The sequence below is a fragment of the Leptodactylus fuscus genome, chromosome 1, assembly GCF_031893055.1.
Source record: "Leptodactylus fuscus isolate aLepFus1 chromosome 1, aLepFus1.hap2, whole genome shotgun sequence".
Classification (NCBI taxonomy): domain Eukaryota; kingdom Metazoa; phylum Chordata; class Amphibia; order Anura; family Leptodactylidae; genus Leptodactylus; species Leptodactylus fuscus.
In genome coordinates, this window is record NC_134265.1 from 195,738,841 (window position 1) to 195,764,568 (window position 25,728).

General features: G+C 38.2%; 1 protein-coding gene across 2 annotated transcripts in view; it reads right to left on the reverse strand.

Annotated features, from left to right (window-relative positions):
- Positions 1-14,399: 14,399 nt before the first annotated feature.
- INSR (insulin receptor) overlaps positions 14,400-25,728 on the reverse strand; it is a 79,704-nt gene continuing 68,375 nt past the window's right edge. For both annotated transcript variants that reach the window (XM_075281054.1, XM_075281063.1), the window contains exons 16-21: positions 20,149-20,378; positions 19,709-19,819; positions 18,996-19,155; positions 17,948-18,077; positions 17,013-17,147; positions 14,400-15,935 (exon numbers count right to left, since the gene is read on the reverse strand). In XM_075281054.1, the coding sequence (XP_075137155.1) occupies positions 15,608-15,935; positions 17,013-17,147; positions 17,948-18,077; positions 18,996-19,155; positions 19,709-19,819; positions 20,149-20,378 (1,094 nt within the window). In that variant the 3' untranslated portion in view covers positions 14,400-15,607. The remainder of the gene's footprint in view (positions 15,936-17,012; positions 17,148-17,947; positions 18,078-18,995; positions 19,156-19,708; positions 19,820-20,148; positions 20,379-25,728) is intronic.

Below are 25,728 nucleotides of genomic sequence, written 5' to 3' on the forward strand. Positions count from 1 at the left end.
TATATATATACATACACACACACACATACCCCCAGAATGTACATTATGAAATAATATATACACACACAAACTAAAAACAAAACATATTTGGAACTGCACTTTGCTGGCACCTCTGAGGCTCTGCACACATGACATGGGATTATAAACATCTAAAGCTGGGCTCCAAAAGCTACATAGTGCACTTTCCCTTCTGTACCCATTCTGCAGTTTATGCAAAAATTCCTTAAGGGGAGCAGTCTCTAAAATGGGGTCACTTTTGGGGATTTGTATTGGTACCCTAGGGGCACTGCAAATAAGTCATGGCACCTGAAAACTATTCAGGCAAAAATCTGCTTTTCAAACATCCAGAGTTGTTCCTTCTCTTCCACGTACTGCCGTATGTCCAAATATCAGTTTGCACCCACATGTGGGGTATTTTTGTGTTCGGTAGAAATTACATAAACTAAGATGCATTTTCTTCTTTAACCTCTTGTGAATGTGTTAATTTTAGGGCTAAATGAATGTATTATTGAAAAAAAATTCCTGTGAAATGGCTTAAACGGTTAAACTTCTCAAATGTCGTTTTGAAAATGGGGCGATTTCTATTATATAGGCCTTTGTAATTCCCTTCAGAACTGAAGTGGTTCTTAAAAAAAAATTTTTAAACATGGGAAATTTTTTCATGTAAATCTAGAAAATCACAGTTACACTTGTAAGTCTTCTAAAGTCCAAAGTAAATTAAAGGATGATGCCAATATAAAGACAACATATAGTAGATAATATGTATTAATGTATTTGGGTGGTATGATGGTCTAAAAAGCAGAGTATCGTATATACTCGAGTATAAACAGACTTTTTAGCAGTTTTTGTGCTGAAAAAGTGTTCCTCGGCTTATACTAGAGTCATTACGGTAATTTTCTGCTATCAGACCCCGCCCCGCTACCGCTCCATCACACGCCGGGTGACGTAAGCTCAGGCCCCAGGCTTCCTGGCGTGCTAGCTTAAGTACTCTAAGTACTTATGCAGTTTGAAATGTACAGCATCGCCACGCTCCTGCCAAAAGCGTGGCGATGCTGCAGGCCCCGGCACCCGCCCCAGTGTCTGTATGCCGAATGCAGGGCCTGTAAGTGTAATGGCGCCGCTCTACAGAGCGGTTGCCATAGCAACCGGCACCTCTGCTGTAATGCTTACAGCGGTAATGCCGAAGCTTATGCCTGCAATCAGAGATCGCAGGCACGAGTTTCGGCAACTCCGCTGTAAGAGTTAACAGCGGAAATGCCGCCCCCCCCTCAAAAAAAAAGTTTAAAGTAAGCCTTGGGGCCGGTCCCCACCAGCCCCATACCTTTAAAGTTGCAGGCTGGCTCCTGCGCGGCGAGCTCGCAGGAGCCAACCTGTTCCGATGACAGCCAGGAGCCTAATGAAGGCTCCCAGGTCTGTCATCGCTATATTACTATTACGGCTGAACATCCGTAATAGTAACGTATAGAATATCCCATAGACGGCAATACACTTGTATTGCCATCTATGAGACTTGCAATCAAATGATCGCAGGTTCAAGTACCCCAGGGAGGGCTAATAAATAGAGATGAGCGAACACTATTTGAAACAGCTGTTTCGAATAGCACGCTCCCATAGAAATGAATGGAACGTCCATTCATTTCTATGGGAGTGTGTTATTCGAAACGGCTGTTTCAAATAGTGTTCGTTCAGCTCTACTAATAAAATGGTGAAAAAAAAAAGGTTTTTAAAAAATATAATAAAAAAAAAATAAAAGTTGTAAAAATCACTGCTTTCCCTAGAATACATATAAGGGGGGGGTCCCCACCAGCACTCGATCTCAGCAGAAGACAGAGACAGACATTCAGTATCCGCCAGTGAGCGCCCGTAAGAGTCTTCTGCTCTCAGTGGCGAAACCTTTTTTTTTTTTGTTTACCGTCACAAAGTCCTGCGTGTCCGACTTTGTGTCCAGTTAAAAAAAAAAACAACAAAAAACGATTTCACCACGGAGAGCAGAAGACGCTCACGGGCACTCACTTTTCAAACCCATTCAAATGAATGAGTTTGAAAACTGCCTGCCGGTTTCCATCTCAGAGTTATTGCTGTATAAACTTGGCTGGGTGTGGTTGGTCCCAGCTACGGTCCACTCAGCTTTCTTGAGACACAAGCTAAGGTCCAAGATGAAGTGGTGCCCAACAGGAATGAATGTTGCCATTCCTGAATAGTAGTCCATTAGTATATGCAAGTGAGAGATACACTTATATCATGTTCTGCAAAGTTTGTGCTTCAAGATGCATGCTTTGTGTGTGTTGTTAACTAGAGAAAAGTTCAAGGGGAAGCTATTTTGACAGTAGCTGACTTAAGTTTTGTATTTGTTCAAAGAAGCGCCAAGCGTAGGACTCCTGATCAGCTGCCTAGGTTCGCAGACAAACCATAGTTATTGACTGCTCTTATGTGGGTGATCAGAAGTGTGTGCATTTTTAGCAGTTCCTGGAAGGAAGGGAGTGCGATGATCTGCCCAACTGATGGAGTGACTGTCCCGTCGCACTGATCTCCCTGGTGCAATGCAGAGTGGTTGGAACTTGAGATGCATTGACAATGGTAGGGTCAGTTCCAGGCTGAATTAAAGTGAACCTAAAGTTTCAAACAATTATTGATTTTCTGGCATTTTCTTGAGTCATAAAATGTAATATAATTTCGTAAATTTTGGCTCTTTTCTGTGAAATTATCTGCTAAAATCCACTTTCTTTATTGTAAGCAAAACGCTATGCACTACTTTTCATTAGAGTATGGATGGGCAGACTTGTGTAATCCCAGGAAGCTAAAGGTTGGGGTCATCACTTTAGTTATATCTCATTAAACCTTAGAACAGTGGTTTTAGTGTCATTTGAATAATTAGATTATCAGCTTTCCCATGATCACAATGATAATATTGAAACATTTTCAGAGATCGCACCAGCTAAAAAGACAATCAGGACCGGGAGCAGCTGCAGCTGAATATAAAGATGCCAATCATGACTGTTTTAACTGTGGATACCTCTCGAAATGATAGCGAAGTGTGATGGGTAAGTGTGGCAAGATCAAGAAGGGTGGTGCAGCTGGAAAACAGCAGATTCTGTGGCCAATTGAGCCACCGAGTACCGTGTCTACAGCATGGACCACCCCACTGACAGGCATATTAAACTGAGCATTCTGCCACAGCCACAGGGAGCTTGAGGGCTGGCTGAATGAACCCTAACTTTATGCCTGACAATGTTTTAGGACTTGTCAAATTGACGGGATCAGCGCTAGTTTCTGGTGATTAATGGAAATTTGCTTGTGTTCAATGGAGAACTGGCACTACTCTTACCCCGTTTCCCCAAAAATAAGACAGTGTCCTATATTAAATTCTCTTCCGAAATATATGACCTGTCTTATTTTCAGGGGATGTCTTATGCAGCGGCTGGAGCGGGGGACAATCGGCAGTTATGCCGACACTTCCTTAGCGGGGCGCCGACATGACTGCCGATTGTAGGTGGTCCAGGAGGTGAAGGGGGGGGGGGGAATGTCTTATTTTCGGGGAGACAGGGTATCACTGTATTAAATCAAGCACCAGTAAAGCAGATGAAACTTGCAACAGGTCAAAAAGAATACTTGTGTAGACCGCTTAGTACATTACTGCACGTTAAAGCCCTTATACACCACTGCAGTTGTTGCTTGCTTTGCCATAAGAGGATCAACACAATGGACATTCAAAAAGGGACAAAATAAGGAGAAACCGATCAGTCATCACCAAGTGCAGTGTTTGTCCAATGTCATGCTTTTTCTACCCCCATTTAAAAAAAAAAAAAAAAAAAAGCAAGCTCTGTTACACTGCCACATTTTCAGTTTTCTATTTGAAATTTCCTTGTGGTCTGTGATAACGCTTTAATTTTTTTTTTTTTTAAATGTAGATTGTGAGCCCCACAGACCTCACAATGTACATTTTTTCCCTATCAGTATATCTTTTTGGAGTATGGGATGGAAATCCATGCAGACACGGGGAGAACATACAAACTCCTTGCAGATGGTTTTTTGCCCTTGGCGGGATTCGAACCGAGGACTCCAGCACTGCAAGGCTGCAGTGCTAGCCACTGAGCCACCGTGTGGCCCCATATAACGCTTTAATTTATACCCTCTTGTGCACATTAAAGGTATCGTCGCATTTGGCAGTATTGTAAACACGTGTTTTCAGTACACATTTCAATAATCACATCAGACAAGGCTACTCTTGGATAAATTTATTTCATAATTTTTTTTTATATAAACAGTTAATCGTTGAATAATTTACACTCCGCACATTTCCTTTTAATAGTCAAAGATATTTTCTGTACATGACGGTTTTAGCTCTAATATGAAAACATTGAAAAAATAAACCGCTTTTTTTTTAATTTTCTATTTTTATTTTTTTTTTTATTTTCTTATATTTATTATTTATGTCTAGGATTTTTTTCAATTTCCTTTTCATAAACCATGGCACATAGATATACTTTTTTTTTTTTTTTTTTTTTTTGATCCTTACATTGAATTTTAACTGCTCCCCTACCAGAGAGGGAGGTTAGACCTGCAAATTTTCCTCTGGTAACTTAGGAAGAGTTAAAATGAGGTATTTGATGAGGGTGGGAAGGGTAAACCGGTAGAGGAAACTGGGTAAAAAAGAGCATTTTTCAGGGTTTAAGCACAAAAAAAAAAAGAAACCTTTTTACTACAAAAGTAGTGAAAAGGTTAAACAGAAAGTGACAATACAATAAGTGTGATTGGCAGGAACATTGCAGAGCTAGGCAGGCATCACACAACTGTAACATGGCCACATTTTATATACAATTGCAACTCTAGGACACCCCATAGTTGTAAAAACATGGTTTTATGGTGACTATGTTTAACCCAGTAGAACAATGAGGGAGGGGGATGAGTGTTGCAATCTAAATACGCAAACCAAATTTTAGCAACATTACAGCCATGTGAAACCAGTCTTAGGATAACTAATTCCAAGTCAAATGCTACAGGCTTTTGACATGGAAACAGTCCAAGGAAAAAATCTCCAATGCCTAATTTACATAGATCACATTAATAGTCATTAAAGATACTGAATTAAGAAAGGCAGTGAGTGAGATGAGACCAACAGCCAATAGTTCACAAGACAAATTCCTAGTTACCATCTAAGAATAATTATAAATTATATCAGAGAGTCCACGTTTTATGGGTACTTGGACTGCTAGCAGCACACAGATGAATAGTAGCAATGATTCAGTGAAGCACAATGAGATATGAACCAAATAAAACCCTCCTGGGAGATCAGAATTACATCTATTTTAAGGATATATATATATATATATATATATATATATATATATATATATATATATATATATGTATGTATGTATGTATGTGTGTGTGTGTGTTATTGCAAAAAAAAGCAAACAAACAAAAACAAACCTTTAGCTTTCCCCCTAATATTATAATGACCTCTCCTACCGTATATGGCTGTTGTGTTTAAAAATCTTATTAGAATTTTAAGATCTTATTGCCACAACACTGTACACTGTGGTACTCCATGGGTTATGACACTGAATATTTGAAAAAAAAAAAAAAAAAAAAAAAACAACAAACCCACCTATACTTTTATGAAGAGACATCCATGCTTAAACCAAGTAATGTAAATGAAGCTCATGGTGTATTACAGACACTAGATTAGATGTTAACATATCTCAAAAATTGTCTCAACCTGTCAACCGGTATCTATGGCTACTTTAATGCTGAAGGCATACAATTAAGTGGGCTCAAATATCATAATGCTATTGGTGTAGACTAAGGGGTTTTGCCCTTGTTACATCAAAATATATATATCATATTGGATTCAGTCTAAGCAGTTCTCTGGGATGCATGAGGTTTCCTTATAAATTGAAGATTCTGTTACAATAATCGAAAGGAAAGCATAAACTGTCCTTACAAAAAATATCCAAAGTAGTCGCATGGTAGATCTACTCAGGGAAACACAAGAAATGGACAATCGAGAATATAGTGTTCAAATACATGTCTGTAGAGACCCTTGTATCATTCTGATCTGGTCTGCATGGGATACAAGAGATTATTCAATAGGTAGTATATATCCATTCTGGAAATCTGAAATTCACAACATATAAACACTATGGACACCTTTGGCTGAGGGTAGGTTCACATCTGCACTCGGGGATTCTGTTCTCCATTCCGCTATAAAAAATGCGGACAGAAAAGTCTTGCAAGTGGGACTTTTCTATCTGCATTTTTCGGACAGAATCACGGCAGACCCCATAATAATCTACGGGATCCATGTAACAGATTTTTAAGCGGATTCGTTTTCTGTTTTTCAGGTCAGAGAACAGAACCCCAAGTGCAGATGTGAAGTTATTTATTTATTTTTTATTACAACTATTTTGGTTCAAAACATTCTTTCGGAATATTTTAATTAGTCTTCTGAAACATATATTCTCTCATACAGTGCAGAGAGAAATCCATCTAAGAAGTGGTCAGATACTGACTGTTCTCCTGAGAGTTCTGAGAGTTCATAAATGCTTGTTTTAAACAATTTATTATTATATTTTGTAATGACTTTATTAACAAGTGTCTCCTTTCTGTGAAATCCTGCACTTCTCTATTCTTTTTCTCCTTGATTCTCTATTGACAGCTGTAGAGTTCTAGTATAATGCATGAAAACAAATTGGAGATGGGGGGGGAGGGCACAAGATTTAATTCAAAGCCGTTTCTTGCACATTATAAAACAGTGGTTTGTCGTCATATGAAATCAGATTCTTTCAAGCGTTGTAGTTTGACCTCTATTAACATTAGTTGAAAACAATTAGGATCGTTGCGTATGCTGATCCCAACTGTGTTTTCGTCATGGGGGGGGGGGGATATTCTGGTGTTATGTTCTAAGATATAGCTGTTTGAAGTAACCTCTCCAGCCTTAGTTGTCCTGCATTATATAACAGCCTTTATGCTTTAACCTATTAGAAAATAATTTCTAGATCAAAATTAAATAAAATGCCCCCCAAGGTGTCCATAACTTTTCAAAACTACATGTTGTAGGACAAACTTCAGATGACCATATATGAAAATAAATGGCCACAAAGCCAATAGTATGACTCCATGATCATTTTGCCAGAGATAGATCAGCACACCCAATGGCCTACTGTATTTTATGCTACTTCCAAATTGACAACTGGTTTCCCTACTGGGATCAGTAGTTCTTTCTGTAGAACTGATTTGCAAGCATTCAGGTCTAATGTGATTTAGTTATCCTTAAAATCTTAGCAAATGCAGCAAGGACAACGCAAATCCACCCTTGAAACAAATAGATCATGTTCAATCTGCCAGTAACAAGCTGGGTTGTCCCTACTCACATTTTCAGATAAAACACAAATTAGAAATATAGAGAAAAACAAAACACAAAAACAAAACCTTTTGGCTTAGTGGCACCTCCCCTTAAAATTATGTAACTCCTTTCCTGCAACATGGCTGACAGTCAAAAGAAGTTAATTTTATATCCAGGATGGCAGATTGGGGAAAATAAGCAGTATAATTCTCATAAGGTGCATACATAATACAGAGAATCACAACTGGAAGGGGAAGTTTAACAAACAAGCATTGCAACCAATCACAGTGTGGCTTTGATTTTTGATTCTGTTCTTAAAGCCGTGCTGTGATTGGCTGCTATTGGTGACAGTTTTTCTTTTAGGCCGGAGCCCCACGGGCCGGCAGTTTTGGAAATCGCAGCATGTCAATTATATCTACAGAAACACTGACGGCTTTCCCGTAGATATAATTGAAACAAAGTCTGTGGAGGAAAACTATGAACTTTCTGTTTAAAGTGCTGCGGAAAGAACTGCGATGCGTTGTCACCGCGGTCTTTCCCACAGCGCTTTATAGCTGCGAGCCGTCTCATGGGGCCTTAGCCTTAGACAGTTTTCAGCAATCTGCCCCAATGCTGCTTTGGACATTATTCTGGTGTTTAAAAGGAAAACTCCATCCAAAACTGGTACACGGTTCATGACTAGTACAAGGCCTGAGAGGGCGGAGCATGACAAGTATACAGAAGACACCAAATTGACAATCCTTGAGTCACGCATGAACCATCAGCTCTTGTCTTGTAATAACACGCTGTGTTCGTTTTGCCTGGAATGTTCCTTTAACAGACATACAACAAGGGCTTTATGTGGAAAGTCTGACAAGAATATCGCACAAACAAATATATAGTGCTCTCCATTGGAAAGAATATAGCCTAGAGCCACTGCCTAGGAGTCCTAGTGAAGAAAAGGCTTGGTATAACAGTTAAGGCCTACTTTAGGAGGCAACATCTCAGCAAAGAAAGTTTAACCTGCTATGCCAAAAGAAGCCATATAAGCAGTGAATGGATGAAATCAGTCAAAAGCTTCACTTTCACAAGAGCATATGGGAAACAGAGGGGACTTTGGCTACACTAGAGAAAATGCACAGTTAGCAACACCTTGTTGAAATTTGAATGAAAAATCCAAGAGGTAATCTGTTTTTTTTTTTCTATTTTGTAACAAGCTAATATCAACCTGCGCAAACATGAAAAATTATTATAATTACATTCACATTAATTATACCGCAACAACACAAGCACTTAACATAACTCTGCAAGAAACGCTCCCGGGTACCACATGCAATTCATTAAAAAGCAGCAGTACGGTGAAGAAAAAAATCCTCACGTATAACAAACAAATCCTCACATAGAACATAAAAATTTCAGACTGTGCTTGTTGGTTAGCTTAACTTTTCATCTCCTTCGGCTTGCAAAGGAACAACAGAAAATGCATAAAGTTGATATGGCCAATTCCTGTAAGAGAGAGTCTTTCATATCACAGTAATATCAGTCTTGATCTGTACTTTGTCAAAATGATGTGACAGTCTGTGAGTACTGCTGCCTGACAAAATAGACTTCCAATTTAGAGATCAGCATTTTTGACCTTTAGAAATACCCCATTTATTTCCTAGTCTTGCTCTTAAACCCCGGTGCGCTCACAGATTTATGGAGAAGAGCTCAAAAAGATACACAGCATGTAATATTGAAAAAACATTATTAAAAGCAAAAAAAAAATGAAAAAAGCATTTATAATAAAAATAGTAAAAATGAGGAACCCATTTTTGTTTTACAGCTAATATAACTGTGTACTTCAAACATTTATTTAGAGGGAATGTAACATGCATCTTAACTGCTCTCTCATAACGTAGCAATTTCTGAGACACATTATAGAGGGTACATGCCATATTGGTTTACCTATGTGCGTCAGAACATTTTTTAGAATTCTTCCAGCAAGGTTGATTGAAGAATTCAGTTTAACTGTGCACCTTGAGAACATAGACCGGACCATCAAAGGTGGGATAGAACAGATTGGAGGGAGGGGGTTGGTCGAGACCCTTTACCTTTAATGCTGTGCTGGGACCATTCAGCAGCATTGGGTTATAATTGTTTATGTGAAATTAATCTCCTATTTACCTCAGTACTTGAGCCTTTCGAGTTCAATCAACTCATAAACCGTTTATAAGCACTATATTTTTCAGAAAATGGAAATCACCAGTAGAATTTAAAAGGTAGTCTCTTACAACTAACCTCAAAACTGACTGACTATCTGGATTAGTCAGACTTCCTACATGGACAATGGTAAGGAAATGCTCACGCAAGAGATATGAATTAGACCTGTGATATTATCTGAAGTATCCAGATCTGAATACTGCATGGACTGCCCTCTGGAAATTAACCATCTATAAATATACATGCAGAGACCTGGTAGACAATCATATCTTGCATTCAGGATCAAATAGATGACCAATAAATTAAAGTGGCTATGCTGATCTAAGTGCAGTACTCCTTGTTTATTCCCATGTAATAGGTAAAGAAAAATAGAATAAGTGTTGAGGAAAGTTGGAGCTGTGAGATTTTTTTTTTTTGAGGGGGGGTGAAATATATAGAGATAAAATGTACTTTATTACAAAAAAAAAGGAGGAGGGGGGTGCGAAGTAGTTGGACAATACAAAACAGAAAAAGAAGTGCCTTCTTGTTCATTTATTATAGCCCTAAGGAGGATTTGCATTCCTTTATGTACAACCCCATAAAAGAAATACTTCCATTGGCTTGACTGTGAGCTTCAGTAAATAGGTAATAATGGGCAATTTAATCAGAATTGTGCCTTTTAGTTGTAGGAGCACTTTGACAACATGCAGGTCCATGGGAAATTTCAAATACTCCATGGTTGCTTTGCACAGATGGGGGAAAAAAAAACCACTGCGGAAAAACTGCGTTTTCAAATACATATTTTCGAAAAACACAGCATGTCCATTTTAGATGTGGAAATGCAAGCGGTTTCTCTATACACTTAATAAGAGAAGAAAAAAATAAAACAAAAACAGAAAAATGCAGCATAAAAGGGGTTCTCTCATCTCAGGACTTCAGCTGCCCTCATCATGCCCGTATCCTTGTTTAAAGCTCATTCCAGCAGGAAGCTCTTATTTACAGTAAACTGCAGTTATCTCCAGATTTACAAGTACAGATAACAGAAGCTCCTCTTAAAAAACTTTAGCCCTTATCAGGGCTCAAATACTGAAAGCAGTATCCAGAAAGAGGGAGATAAGAGAATGTGTGTGCTTTGGAGCAGGGACTGTCATCATTCTGACCTGCAAACAGGTCTGTAACCTAGGCAACCAGCTGTAAACACTGAGGATTTAGTTGCATCTGGAGAACAGCAAGATTGATAAAGCAACATATTGGGTAAAAGACATCAGTTAGTTTAAGCTACAAGTCTAAATATGATCCTTGAGATGAGAAAACCCCTTTAAAAGTGCGACTGAACCCCAACAGCATCCCTATTTAAAAAACCCAAAAACCAAACATATTAGTAAATGTAGGCTAACAAACTTCAAGCAGGCAGTCTGAAGATGTGCCATATTTATTACAATGGTGCTTACATGACTGTCTCAAGCTATGTTCACATGTGTACTGGAGCCTCCAAGTGTCCGACACTTTCCTCCGCTGCTTTCAGTTCAAAGAACAAACACACGACAGGCCCCATTATAGTCAACGCAATCTGCCGGGCTCCGTGTATCTACTGTTTGTACCTTGCCAATCAATGAATCTGTCTAAATTGACTTGTCCAAAAAGATGATGTAACTTGGTAAATCTGGGTCAATATTGTAAGCAAAGAATCATTCATCTGAAGGGCTGTTTACATTAGCATTGCCATTCTAGGAGATGATTTTCTGGCATGCTTCTAGCATACGTTGGAATAGATCTTTTCCATACAGCTTTTCATTTAAATAATCGGTATCCTTTAATAGGTTGGCAGATCTACCTGGAAGGACTATCAAAAACCCTACACCAACAGCTATGGAGAGCAATTTCAATCCTTCTACTTTAATTGTTTTTTACCCAGTACATTTACACTTGAAGTCATGATCATAGGTCACAGTCCATGTGCTTACTCATTGGTAAGCCTCCCGGAAAGGGCCAATGCTATTTTGCCCCTGCCCATTTTTGTTGGCTAAAGAAGGATTAAAGCCGGGAGCCCCACGGGACGTAAATGCTGCGATTTGCCTGCAGCGGAGACGCTGCGGGAAAAATCGCAGCGTTTTACAGTGCAAGCAAAAGGCCGGCGGCTTTCCCGTAGCTATAATGTTAATAGAAAGTCCGCAAAGGAAAACTCTGAACTTTCTCTTAAAAGCGCTGCGGAAAGTACCGCAATGCGTTCACACCGCAATTCTTTCCGCAGCACTTTAGCACTGCGATTATGGGCCGTGGGGAAACTGGAGTATCATGTTCATAAACTACAAATTTGCCCAACCACCAATAAGATTGCTAAGTATTTTATTTAAAAAAAACAAAAACCTGGGGCCAACTGCCATATTCTGCTATTTTTTTTTTAATTTTATTTTATGACAAATACAACCCTACAAGAATGTATTTGCAAAAATCTAATATGCTTGTTTATACTGGCAAACAGAAGCAGGATAATCTCCACTGGCCAAAAAACAACAAAGATGATCTAAACCATATATAACCTATATCTGAGGGGATTTGCAATATACAGAGATAGCATTTTGATTTTTTTTTTTAATCAAACCAAATCAATACATAGATTTTCAAATCATTAGCAGTATACAAACGTATAATTGAAATGTTAAAAGTTATTCATTTGTACAAAAGACATCATCTTTAAGCTTGCCAAATCTTAGAAGGTGTTGCATGCTGGAGTGCTCACAGCCTAAACTGATTCTTTCAACCATTTTAGTCCCTCTGAGTACAGGGTTGTTAATGTGAAATAAAACTAGAGGTGCTTTAATATATCCCCATGTCTTCCAGCACAACAGGGGACAAACTTTATTGATGTATAATATACTGAGGTAGATAGTGTGCTAACACAAACACAGATTAAAATAAAACTAAAATCGCCCTCCCGCCCCTTACATCCATGAATATTTAAAAAGAAAAAAAATATACATGCGCTTAGTATATACACACTAATATATATATATATATATATATATATATATATATATATGTGTGTATATATATAGAGAAAATGAGATATTTCTTTTTACTATCAAAGCTAATTAATTTTCTGTACAGTGATCTTCATTATATTAAAATAAATACAATTTTCTCTTAAGAAAAATCTGTTTAATTACAAAAAGTAACCTGACAATATATACTATTATTTCTGCCATTTCCACTAAACATGTAGTGTATTTTTTTTTCCGTCATTTTCAGGTTTGGTTTTTTTTCAATTTTTCTCTTTTTTTTTTTTTTCTTTTTTAAAACTACAAGGTTTTTTTTTTTTTCACTTTAATTTTCAACGAGGAAGGGGATGAATTCTTACATAGATTAGCGCTTAATGTAGAATTTATAGGCACTGTAAAATAGGCTGAATGTTGTAATGAAAACATTGGGACTTGAAAAGAATGACAGACAGCAGAGGAAACAGAGTATGATTTAAGGTGCCTACAGCTGATCATCTTTAGCAAAGTTGAATACTATCCTTTGAGTATTAATTTAAAGATTGTCTGGTAGGCAACCTATTATGTATATCTGCAACAAGACAGAAGGGTGGTAGTGTTAACACAGAACAGTCTGAGATTTTAGATTTTGTAATAGAAAACTATATAGTGGAAAATATGCCGTCCTTAATGATATCGGAAAAGTCCCTAGATAAAGTCAAGACGATGATGTAGAAAAATAATGGTGGTATATTATAGGACAGCAGCATACCTCTGCTGGATACTTACAGAAAGATTTTTCTCCCATTTGTAGAACAGTACTGTTGTAATAGACACAAAGTAGGCTCTTATGGAGATCTGCCTGCAGTTGGCACACAACTCACTCACAACTCCATCACTTCCAGCATTTGGTGGTGCCAAGTTTCACCTCATGATGAAGCTCTGTTCAACTCACATTACAAATTTCTCACATAATTTCCACTGTGTATAGACCTTGAAATACAAGTGTTTGGCTCAAAAAATAAGGGAAGGTCAGTTACATGACATTAATGATACAAAGTAATATAACGGTGTAAGGGTTTTATGGACCTACACAGTCCTATATGTGGTCATGTAGCAGCGATCAAAAGAACAAATACACATTGGCATTAGTAGTAGTATAAGGGAACATACCAGGGTATCACATATGTTAAAACCATGCAAAAAGGAGAAACATCTAAGGGTGAAGGATAAAAAGTAGACTGAAATGAGCTAAGTGTCATATGAATGATTAAGAGGGCAACACCAAACTTAGGTGCACATCATATCTTGCAATACAATTAAAGACCATACACAGTGATGTGAGAATTGAGGAGTACAAATAGTCTTCTATTATTCAATACAGTAAGGGGGACATCCTGATATACTGTGCTAGCCTGTTAGCACTGGTAATCTTATACACCCATTATTTCATGTAGGTTGGCTGCTGCTAAAATGCACGCGCAGTGTAGTAATGTCACTGAACCTGGGAAAATATAAAGATAAATGAGCTATGGAGGGAAAATTACTTCAAACATCTGTCTCACAGTACACTGAAATAGCCTGCATATATGCATCTCTTATTAATATACACAACTGTGTGTCTAATCAAAATATTCCCAACAAGTTTCTATTCCCGGCAAGCCTACTCAGAAAAAAATAAAAACCCCAGGAACAGTTGAAAAGTCTAGAATGTATAAAAATTTCCAATCCAGATATTTGTGCATGGAAAAAAAATAATTTAAAATATATTTTGTGTTATTTTCATTTTAACCAAGAATTAGATCCTGTAATAGGTTTTTTTTTTTAAACATTAGAAATTATATACATACATAATATATATATATATATATATATATATATATATATATATATATATATATATATATTATATCTATCTGCGGCATATACATGTAAGTAAGCAACTGCTAAATATTACTTGTAGTACACACCAGGCAAGATGAAGCTTTTACACAAACCACAAAAGCTGTTAGTGACTTCCTTACTAGTATGGATAAACCCTTGCAATAAAACATAAAAACTAGTCTTTTACAAGTTTATGGGTAGAAAACCCCCAGTTGACTTTAAATTACAGGATAGCAATGATTTTTCCCAACCGTGGTTGTGTACAGTTTGTGTAAAATGAAAAAAAATAAAAATTTAAATACCCAAACAACAAAGATCATGATGTTGAGGAAAAGAGGATGACTACAGATCATGCCCTTTTTGGTCTGATTAAGAACATATCTGACAAAGAAATCCCAACCATCCCCAAAGGTTTGTTTAAAAAAAATAAAAAATCATCGCACTATGAGCACCTTCCAGATTTTTGACCACGAGGTGAACAATGGGAAACTGTATGCATTAATAGCAGAAGTAATATGTGGACAGGTGCACCGTTTACGCACCTAAAGTACAAGCTCATAGCACAGAAAGTGATATGTTTACTGTAGTGAAAATTCAGCAGGTCAGGAAAATGAGTAGAAATTGGGATAACATTTAAGGTACATGAACTTCTCCATGTTAGATGTTCCAAGTGAGGTAAAACTAGCTGGTCTATATCAACAATCTCTTTACTTCTTTCTTTAAGTTTTTCCCCATTGATTCTATGGGAGTGCTGAATTACACACTCCCAATGTGCTGGACCTGGGTTCACATAACTCCACAAATCCCATTAATCCTTACAAGAGCTTTACATGTTGTCTTCTTTTAGATAGAGCTTCAGTTTTATTCCATTTTGATGTGTGTGCCTCAAAGTTCCCCAAGTGCATTTAGTTCTCTTACACTTGTAAGCATTGCACACATATACCTTGCTGCTGAAAATAAATAGGCAATAAAGTGTAGGTGAAAAGAATGGAGTTACCTCCTTGTTATGTCTGTTCACAGTTTCGGTTTCGCCCAAAAGTCAGCCTGTCAAGTGATGTTTTGAGGAAAAAAAAAAAAAAAAAAAGCACAACGCACACGAGAACATACAGAAGAGCCCAATGGGACAATGAGACATCCAAAACCTGAAAAGGATGTTGTTGTTTTGATGTTCTAGCCATGGGTACAGTTCTGTCCTGAGATTTGATGGAGGGTAGTTAACTTTCAGAGGGCAAAGCTCTGTGTGTTAGGATGGGCTGGAACGCGGGAGGGAGAGAATGCGTCCATTTTTCCTACTCCCATTCATATGAGTGTAGGGTATGTGTTCCTCATAGAGGTTTCCTCGCTGACCCTCATCCCGTAGTGAACATGAGGAGGGGTCCAGAGGGGTGCTTTCCATGTTTTCAAAATCAATCTCAAGGTCATCAGGCTCAGGTGGTTTGTTTTCTTCACTGTAGTAGAAGGACAACTCTCGAAAACTAGGATGGAGGTCATCCTTTAGCATATCAATGATCTCCAAGAATGTGGGACGCATCTTGGGATTATACTGCCAGCACATCTGCATCAGACTGTGACTGAAAAACAGGAGTCAAATTTATAATTAAAAACTAGCATCTCTTCTAAGTCAAGAGTCTATTCTTTACAGGTTACAGATGATATATCCTGGTGCAACTTTAGATAGACCAATGAACTTGTTCAGACAGTTATACTGGTTATTTAAGACACAAGGGGGGGGGGGGAAACAAAACAAACCCCCCCACCAAAAAAAAAAAACAAAAAACCAGTATTCCCAGTAACTCATTACGATCAACATCTGGGGAATGAATGACAGAGTACATTTGAGATGTGTTTATCCTCACGATTATCACAATTAAAGATAAGAATTATATATGAAAAGGAGGCAAATTAATTTTCAAGCCCCACTCACCCACTGCTCAGAAGTCCCCAGAAGAAAAGAGTACAGCACCCCAGATTAAACAGTGTTCTCTAATTTAAAGAGGACCTTTCACCACTTTTGGGCACAGGCAGTGTTATATACTGCCAGAAAGCCGACAGTGCGCTGAATTCAGTGCACTGTCAGCTTTCCCGATCTGTGCCCGGTGTACAGAGCTTACGGTGCCAGTACCGTAGTGCTCTATGGTCAGAAGGGCGTTTCTGACCATTAGCCAGAGACGTCCTTCTGCCTCGCGGCGCCTATCACACTGTACTGTGGAGCCGGGAGGAACGCCCACCTCCCGCTCCTGATAATGCTCGTCTATGGACGAGCTGTGTGAGCAGAGGGAGGGGGCGTTCCTCCCCGCTCCACAGTACAGTGTGATAGGCGCCGCGAGGCAGAAGGACGTCTCTGGCTAATGGTCAGAAACGCCCTTCTGACCATAGAGCACTACGGTACCGGCACCGTAAGCTCTGTACACCGGGCACAGATCGGGAAAGCCGACAGTGCGCTGAATTCAGCGCACTGTCGGCTTTCTGGCAGTATATAACACTGCATGTGCCCAAAAGTGGTGAAAGGTCCTCTTTAAAGGATTTCTACTAAAAAAAAATGCGCAGAATATCCTACAGTCTGACACACAGTTAGAGCAAATACATTTCCAATGTACGCTATCATTCATTTCTCGGTTTTCCTTTAACAGCTTGTTTTCAAAACTTACAGTCTAGGGTGACAGCTTTCTGGCTGTTCTAGGGAACCTCCATCCATAACAAACTTAAGAACTTGCTCATTGGATAACCCCTGGTATGGCTGTTCCGCCAAACTTGTTATTTCCCAGAGTACCACACCAAAGGACCTGAAAGGAAAACAATAGCAATTATTCATATTAATTTGGTATTAAGAATGCAAGAAAATAATGGATCGTGAGAAATGGCATCTTGTTCTCATAGCAAAGGAGGACAATAGTTATCAATAATGATATATATACAATGGGGAAGAATAAGGTTAATGTACTAGAATTTTGGCTCAATTTGCACACATACTTTTTTTTACTTCCTGCTAAACAAGAGGTAAAGAGGGCATAGATTAGCAGTAATAGGGTGTTACTTAAAACAAATGGGCCAAATTCTATCATAAGTTTAGGTGAAAAAAAGAATTTGTTTACAGTAAGCCTACGAAGAAGTGGCATAAAGTTAGGTAAAAGTAAGCCACTGAGAGAAATTTAGCACAACTAGTCTAACTCTAATCTGTCTAAATGTAATAAAGTATTAATAAATTCGCCCATTTCTGTTGCTACCCCCAAAATATTTTGGCCTCTTTAAAAAAAAAAAAACAAAAAAACAAACAATTATACAGTTAAAGGCCCTTGGAATTTTATTATTTACATTTATTTAAATTTGTTATACTTTGTTTGCTTTCTGTAAGCATTCATAAGTTCTCCAACTTACAACACAAGTAGACATCAATATGATCTAAAATACCATAGCTTTACTGATGTTGAGCCACATCACAAGAACACTGTATTAAACATTAAAATATTTAATCAAATATAATACAAAATGATACATTATAGAATATTAGAACATATGGGATACCCCAAAACCTTATAGAAAAATTCTACTTAAACACAGTAAAGATCTGTCCTGAAGTACATACCAGACATCAGAAAATGTGGTGAAGACTCCATCTTTGAGAGATTCAGGCGACATCCACCTCACAGGTAGTAGGCCCTTTCCTCCTTTACGGTAATAATCAGTTTCATAGATATCACGAGTCATCCCAAAATCTAAAGAAAGAAAAGTCACAATGGCAACGACTGGCAACAGCAAATTAAGAGTACTACAGACCAGAAAGGATATGAAAGAAGGTAGGAAAAAGATTCAATGAATGCTTAAAAAAAAAATAAAAAAAAAAAAATATTGGATATACGAGTAGGAGACATTGGCAAAGTTGGTTTAACATGTATAACAGTCAACTGGAAACTGGACCCTCTACTAATCATAAAGTGATGGCATAACCTAGTAATATACTATCACTTTCTAAGATCAGAATAATGCTTTAAATCACAGTGGTTGCCAGTAAAGGAAGAGAGACATACAGAGTACTAAAGTACATTCAAGTTGGGTCTATTTCATGCATAGTATCCCTTAACCCCTAAAGTCATCTGCAAGGGTTACTATACTGTGCATAGTATTCCATAGTTGTACATCATCCTGACTTAACAGAAATCCATCTATAACTTACAGCTGAACACAATTATGTGATAACTTATGATAGCAACTGTAGCATCTCAGCAGTTTGTCAGAGGATTCTGCTACTTTTTGGCTAAAAATGGCCCCCCTAGCTGCCATCTTACAACAAGTATCGGGCCTTGCCAGAGGCAGAGTCTTATAACTTGCTTACCAATGTTTTCATCACAGGCATAATACACTACAGTACATATGTATTGTAGATCATATTAGCAATGAACCCCCTAGTTGTGAAGAACTCAAGATGGAACATTAAAATGGTATCAGTGAAAACAACCACCCAAAATAGGCTGGGCCGTTAAGGGGCTAATGAACTATAAACATTAATTCAGACATTCACTCAGCATGTATAATTTCTTTAAAACTTTGATATATAAGATTACAAAAATATCTACTACTTCCATAAGTGAATATAATGTGAAATAGAGCAGATGAAAGATAATATCCCACTATACCTCCAATTTTGACTGTGAAGTCCTCTGCAACCATGCAATTACGAGCAGCTAAATCACGGTGTACAAATTTTTTGGCATTAAGGTAAGCCATCCCATCAGAAATCTCAGCCGCCATCTGAATCATTTCCTGAAGTGTAGGGGCTGGCCGACCAGGATTATTCTGGATATGAGAAATGTGACAAATGTGATAAATCAGACAAATATTCTGTCAACCCCATAATAATAATTAAAGATTCTAGTTGTTGGACGAACTGTAGCAGAAAAGAGTTCAGTCTCTGTTTCAGTCTTTAGGGTTGAGCAATGAATCGAAAAATAACCATAACTGAAAGTCAACCAAATTAACTTGTTCACATTGATTATATTATTTATCATCTACAGCAACCCATCTCACACTGCCATTGGCTACAGGATACGTCACTAACAGTGTTCTATCCAATCAGGATTGCTCACATGTGAATGACCAAACCTGACAGTCATGATGTGGCATATAAATAGGGGAGTGCTGTAAAATAATTCATTATTTGTAATTGAGGCAAAATGTTCAATCAATCCGGATTTGGATTTAGGGCATAAAATCATCCAGCCCTATTTCTCAAAGTAAAAAAAAAAAAAAAAAATCTAACCACTGATTTTAGGAAGAATTTGAATGATCTTATTTACTATAATTTCATAAAATAAATAAATTTAAAAAAAGGCAAGAAAACCAAACCTACCTCTGCATCAGGTCTAAGTGAGCGCAAGTAGCTCTTAAGGTCACCATGTCCCATCAGTTCCATGATTACCAATGTAGGTTGCCCTTTGGAAACAACACCGAGCAAGCGAACCTGCAAAAGTGAACAATATATCTTTAATCCAAAATTAAACGGTACATAAAGATTCTATACAGCACAAAACTTCCTACAAAAGGAAGAATAATATTTCCACGAAGCAGACAAATTTTTTTTAGATCAAAAACAAATAGCGCCTTATAAGCATACCCTTCGTGATGATCATATATATACTGTATAAATTGATTCTTTTATATTAGTTTATTTGTGACATTCAATCAATCCTTTTAGAATTAATTGATACTCAAAATGAAATCGTAATATTGTTATATATCAATACCAAGATTATTGAATATGTATGTGTATAAATATAAATAAAATCCTACCACATGGTGGCAGCTGAAAGCCTTCATGACGGAAGCCTCATTCAGAAACTCTATCCTCTCTCGCAGACTTGCTGACTCGTTGACCGTTTTCACAGCTACACGAACCTCTGCCTCTCCTTTTATGATGTCCTTGGCAATTCCCTCATAAACCATTCCAAAGGAACCCTGCCCAAGCTCTCGGAGCAAGTTGATTTTATCTCTTGGTACTTCCCACTCATCCGGAATGTAAACTAGAAAGTTAAAAAACAAAACAAAAAACAGTTGTCACTAATAAGCTGCTTTCATACCAGCATTCACCTCTTGGCTGCAGGAATACCCAAGAAGATATATACCGTATTTTTCGGACTATAAGACGCACCTTTAAGACGCAGGTTTTAGAGGAGGAAAATAGGGAAAAAAAAATTTGAAGCAAAAAAAATGGTAAAATATTTAATATATGGGAGTTGTAGTTTTGCAACAGCTGCAAAGTAACATTGACAGGTGACCCTGCAGCTGTACGGGGACGCATAGAACGTTTTCTGCGGGGCCAGATGTACTCTTTTCAGTTATACCATTTTGGGGAATGTCTATTGCTTAGATCACCTTTTATTTAAATCAGAGGCAAAATGGTGAAAAAAACCTCGGCGGTTTGGCACTTTTGACGTTCCCCGTACAGGAAAAATATTAGTAGACCAGGCATTTTCGGACACAGGGATACCTAATGTGTATGTGTTTCACAGTAATTTTCTACTTTTATATGTATTCTAGGGAAAGGAGGTGATTTTAAACTTTCATTTTATTCTCCTCTTATATTTTTTTTAAGCTTTTTTTTTTTTTTTGGCACACAGGTACATCAGGTGTCCGGGAAGGTTTTAGACCAGGTCTCAGCTCTCTAGTACGTACCGTTCCAGAGATACACTATTTCCAAAACATTACCTGCATTAGCCAGTACAAGCCTGTACGTTTTTCACTCCTATTCCAACAGCTATACACACGTCCCTTATCAGTCAATAGAAGCTCGCAGGGACTTAGTCTCCACTTGCACACAGTTTTACTCAAGGATTCCATAACAACCCGGCTATTTGCCATCACTGCTGTAGGTCAGCTTTAAAAAGGGACAGGGCGCTGTGGATGACACTGTTACACAAGGTCACATACACACATCTTTACTCCGGGTTTCCTTAACAACCAATCGCAGGTTTTTCACTCATATCCAAATTGAGATACACATGATCACATGAGACTTACGGACCAATGGAAACGCTCAGGTTTTTCAGTCTTGACATACACACAACTTTACACCAAGTTTCCAAAGTAAGCACGCATGCGATTTAGGACCTGTCTAGTCAATAGCAGTTTGCAGGTCCTTCAATATTCAATCATATAACATGCATCAGCCAATATAACTTCACATTTCATTTACCAGGTTTCCATAACAACACAGCCACAAACAGACTGTTCCTATACTGGACTGTCATAATGGATGTCAGCATTCTTATAAATTGAAATGTAATTAAACTACACAGAAAATACATTCAAAATAGACCATTGCCAATTCTTATGTAGCCATTACACAAACAAAAAATGAAATATACCCATGCGAAGCCGGGTACTTCACTAGTCTATTATATATTTAGAGACCATATGAGTGATCTTGAGTTCCAGTGGATCTAATCACTAATATAATAAACTGCAATGCTAAAGCACTGCAATGTATTGTAAAATCCTTATACTTTGATTACAGGCTTCCTAGCACAGTATTTAACAGATCTAATGTAAACACAAACAGGTGGTGCCTTCAACAGGCTCCCAACTGTCATGATAACTGATCACTGCTCATAAGATCTTGTCCTGAGGGACAGCACCCACAATCTATAAGGGAAAATGGTGCCTTAGTCATGTTTGACTAGAACATCAGAAGAGTTAATGCCAATGATCAGTGTGGGCACTGATTGCAGGCATTGCCATTGAAGCTGTATATTTTTCTAATATTTAAAGATATGACCATTCGCTATGGTAGTATGACAAATGTCTGTAACGGGTTAAGATTTGTGTAAACTGATGTGTTTAACTGTGGTGTCAGAACAAAGAAAAATAATCCTCAACGTTTTAAGGAAACCCAATGTACACCTTTGTAACCGTTTTGTTTTATAACTCCAATGCATGCAAAGAATTTTTTGTAATAGATTTCAAATTCTCTTTTAGATTAAGTAGATATTTCTTTAAATTTTAAAAGGACCACTCCTCTGGAAGACTTCTTTGTCATCTAAAGCTGGCTATACAAATTAGACAGAAGTAGGTAGATGTCTGGTCAACAATTATTTTGCAGACACAGCAAATACATACAAATTGTATTCCATCTCAACTAATATATTTGTTTAAAAAAAAGAAATGGTCTGGAACACACAGCTTGTGGACAAAGAATTTTATGTCCGTTGATCAGACAAAAATTCCAAAAATGGCAGACTTCTTTCCAGATAATTACACTGTTTCATAGGTTGCAAAAACAATTGTCCCTTTTTAAATTTCATCTATTTTCACCTCATTTAGTCTAATATGTATGGGCAACTTAAAATTGTCCAATTTCTGTCCACAGATCCTCTCAGTTTACAGACTACATTTTTGTAATTATTATATATTTTCATGGGACAACACTAAGGAAATGACATTTTGTTATACAAGCTATACACTGACTACTTTAAATTGTATCAATGTAAATTTGGAGTGCCGTTAAAATCACTCACACAGCCATTAAGGTCTAAACCCCTGGCAACAAAAAGGAGTACAGCCCTAAGTGAAAATGTACAAATTATGTCCAATTAGCCATTTTCCCTCCCCGGTGTCATGTGACTTGTTAGTGGTACAAGGTCTCAAGTTTGAATGGGGAGCAAAGGTCTTAATTTTGGTGCTATTGCTCTCAAACTGGTCACTGGAAGTTCAACATGGCACCTCATGGCGAAGAATTCTCTGAGGATTGAAAAAAAAGAACGGTTGCTCTACACAAAGGTGGCCTAGGCTATAAAAAGATTGCCAACACTGGAAACTGATCTGCAGCATGGTGGCCAAGACCTACAGTGGTTTAACAAGGTAGGTTCCACACTGAATAAGCCTCACCATGGACAACCAAAGAAGTGGAGTACTTGTGCTCGGCATCATACTTAGATGCTGTCTTTGCAAAATAGACTTGGGAGTGAATTGCTGCAGAGGTTAAAAGGGGTGGGGGCCTGTCAGGACCATACACAGCATCAAATTGGTCTGCATGGCTATCATCATCCCAGCCTTTTTTAAAAGATGATGCAAAGAAAGCCTGCAAATAATAAGGTCATGGATTACTGGAGTCCTGTGATCTGTTGAGACCTAGATAAACTTATTTGGTTCAAATGGCGTCAATGGTGTATGGCTATAACCAGGTGAGAAGTACAAAGACCAGTGACAAGTGTGTCTTACCTACAGGCAAGCATGGTGATGGAGGGTGTGATGGTTTGGGGCTGCATGAGTGCTGTGGGGAGTTACAGTTCACTAAGGGAACCATGAATGCCAACATGTACTATGACATACTGAGACAGAGCATGATCCCTTCCCTGCAGACACATGGCAGTATTCCAGCATAACGACCACAAACACACCTCCAGGATGACCACTGTTTTGCTAAAGAAACTGAGGGTAAAGGTGCTGGACTGGCCAAGCATGTCTCTAGACCAGGTGCGGGCAATTAATTTTCCCATGGGGCCACATGAGAAATTGTAATGGTTCTAGAGGGCCATGTGCGTCGCAGCAAATTTAGCTCCACCCACTTCTCCGCTGACTCCGCCCACTCAATCATTTTTCCAGGTGCCCCACAAAGTAAAATCCTCCTATAGTCACCCTAACATTATACTCCCCCACATTATAACGTTTCCCTCCAAATGTCACACAGTATTAAGTCCCTCTCCTGGTGCCCCAGTATAAACCAGCAGAAACTAGAGGGGACATTAAACTGGGGCAGACATGTCCCCCTCCAGCTACCCCCATGGTTTAATATGCTCCTCCAGCTGCCCCAGTTTAATGTCACCCTCCATTTGCCCCCTAGTTTAATGTCATCACAGGTCCTTGAAAAACCTTCCACTAGCTATGCGGGCCGGACAGAAGCAGTCAGAGGGCCGGATGTGGCCCGCGGGCCGCACATTGCCCAGGTCTGCTCTAGAGCTAAACCCTATTGAGCATCTGTGGGTCATCCTGAAATGGAAGGTGGAGGTGAGCAAGGTCGCTAACATCCACCAGCTCTGTGATGTCGTCACAGAGGATTTCTTTAAACTGTAATTTTTTATTAAATTTTCAAACAAAGTATACAACCAGAAACAGTAGACATACAAAATACAATAAAGAAAAAGGAAAAACCTAACTGAAAACGGCTTTCCACAACTGTATGAGACAAAAAAGAACATATTACAACAAACAAACAAACAAACAGAGGAGACTAACAAGACAAACAGGACAAAGGGGAGTAGGACAAAAAAAGAAGGGGTGGATAAGCAAGGGGGGGGGATATGAACAGGTATGAGAGGACAAGGGAAGGTCAAAAACGCCGCTAGCGGGTTTTTTTTTCCATTAGCGGCAAAAAAGAAGCGAGATGTCCATTCTTTTTGAAGCTGTGAGCGTTTTCCGGCTCGCAGCTTCAATGCAAATCAATGTGAGCCAACAGAACCTGAGGTGGAAATGGCAAAAACCCTTATCAGGAAACGCCAGGTGATTTTTTTAAATATAAATCATGACCACATCCCAAAAGGAAACAGATCAGGAAACTCCTCAAAAAACACCTAAAAAAATGCTTCAGGAAACTCTTCTAATGGCAAAAACGCAAAAATGCCAAAACCCTGACCAAAAAACTCTGTGTGAACTTACCCTAAAAGCCACACAAAATATTGACACTTAGTTCACAATTTGTACATTTTCTGTTTGTGATGTACTCAATTTTTTTTGCCAGGAATTTTGACACTAAACCTTAAGTACTATCATGGTGTCTATCATACACCACTATCATACACATATCATTATAATAGACACCTTGATAGTACTTAAGGGTTAAATAGCTGTGTGTGTTGAGCGATTTTGATAGCACGACAAATTTACAAACTGTACACTGACTACTTTACATTATATCAAAGTGTCATATCTTCAGTGTTGTCCTATGAAAAAATATAATGGAATAATAACAAAAATGTGAGGGGTATACTCACTCTTGTGGGATACTGTAAAAAACTGTTTAGGCTAAGGACCCATTTAGCAAGCCACAGAGAAAAAAAAAAGCACACTAGAAATGCATTGTGATTTTTTCCAAAGCACCTACAGCGTTTCTGTAGGTATAATTGTCATGCTGCGATTTACAAAAATACAACGGTTTTTGAAATTGCAGCATGTCCAATGTGGATATTTTTCTGCAGTGTGTGGACACCATACAGTCCCATAGTGGTCCTTCCATACAGTATAATGTCCTATAGTAGGCCCTACATTACTAAAATAAGAAAATCCCACATACATAGGGATTTTCTAGCAATTTTGGTTTCAGCTGAGCAATTTCTGGGGTTTGATCAAACACAAAATATTGGGGGTCAGTCACCCATG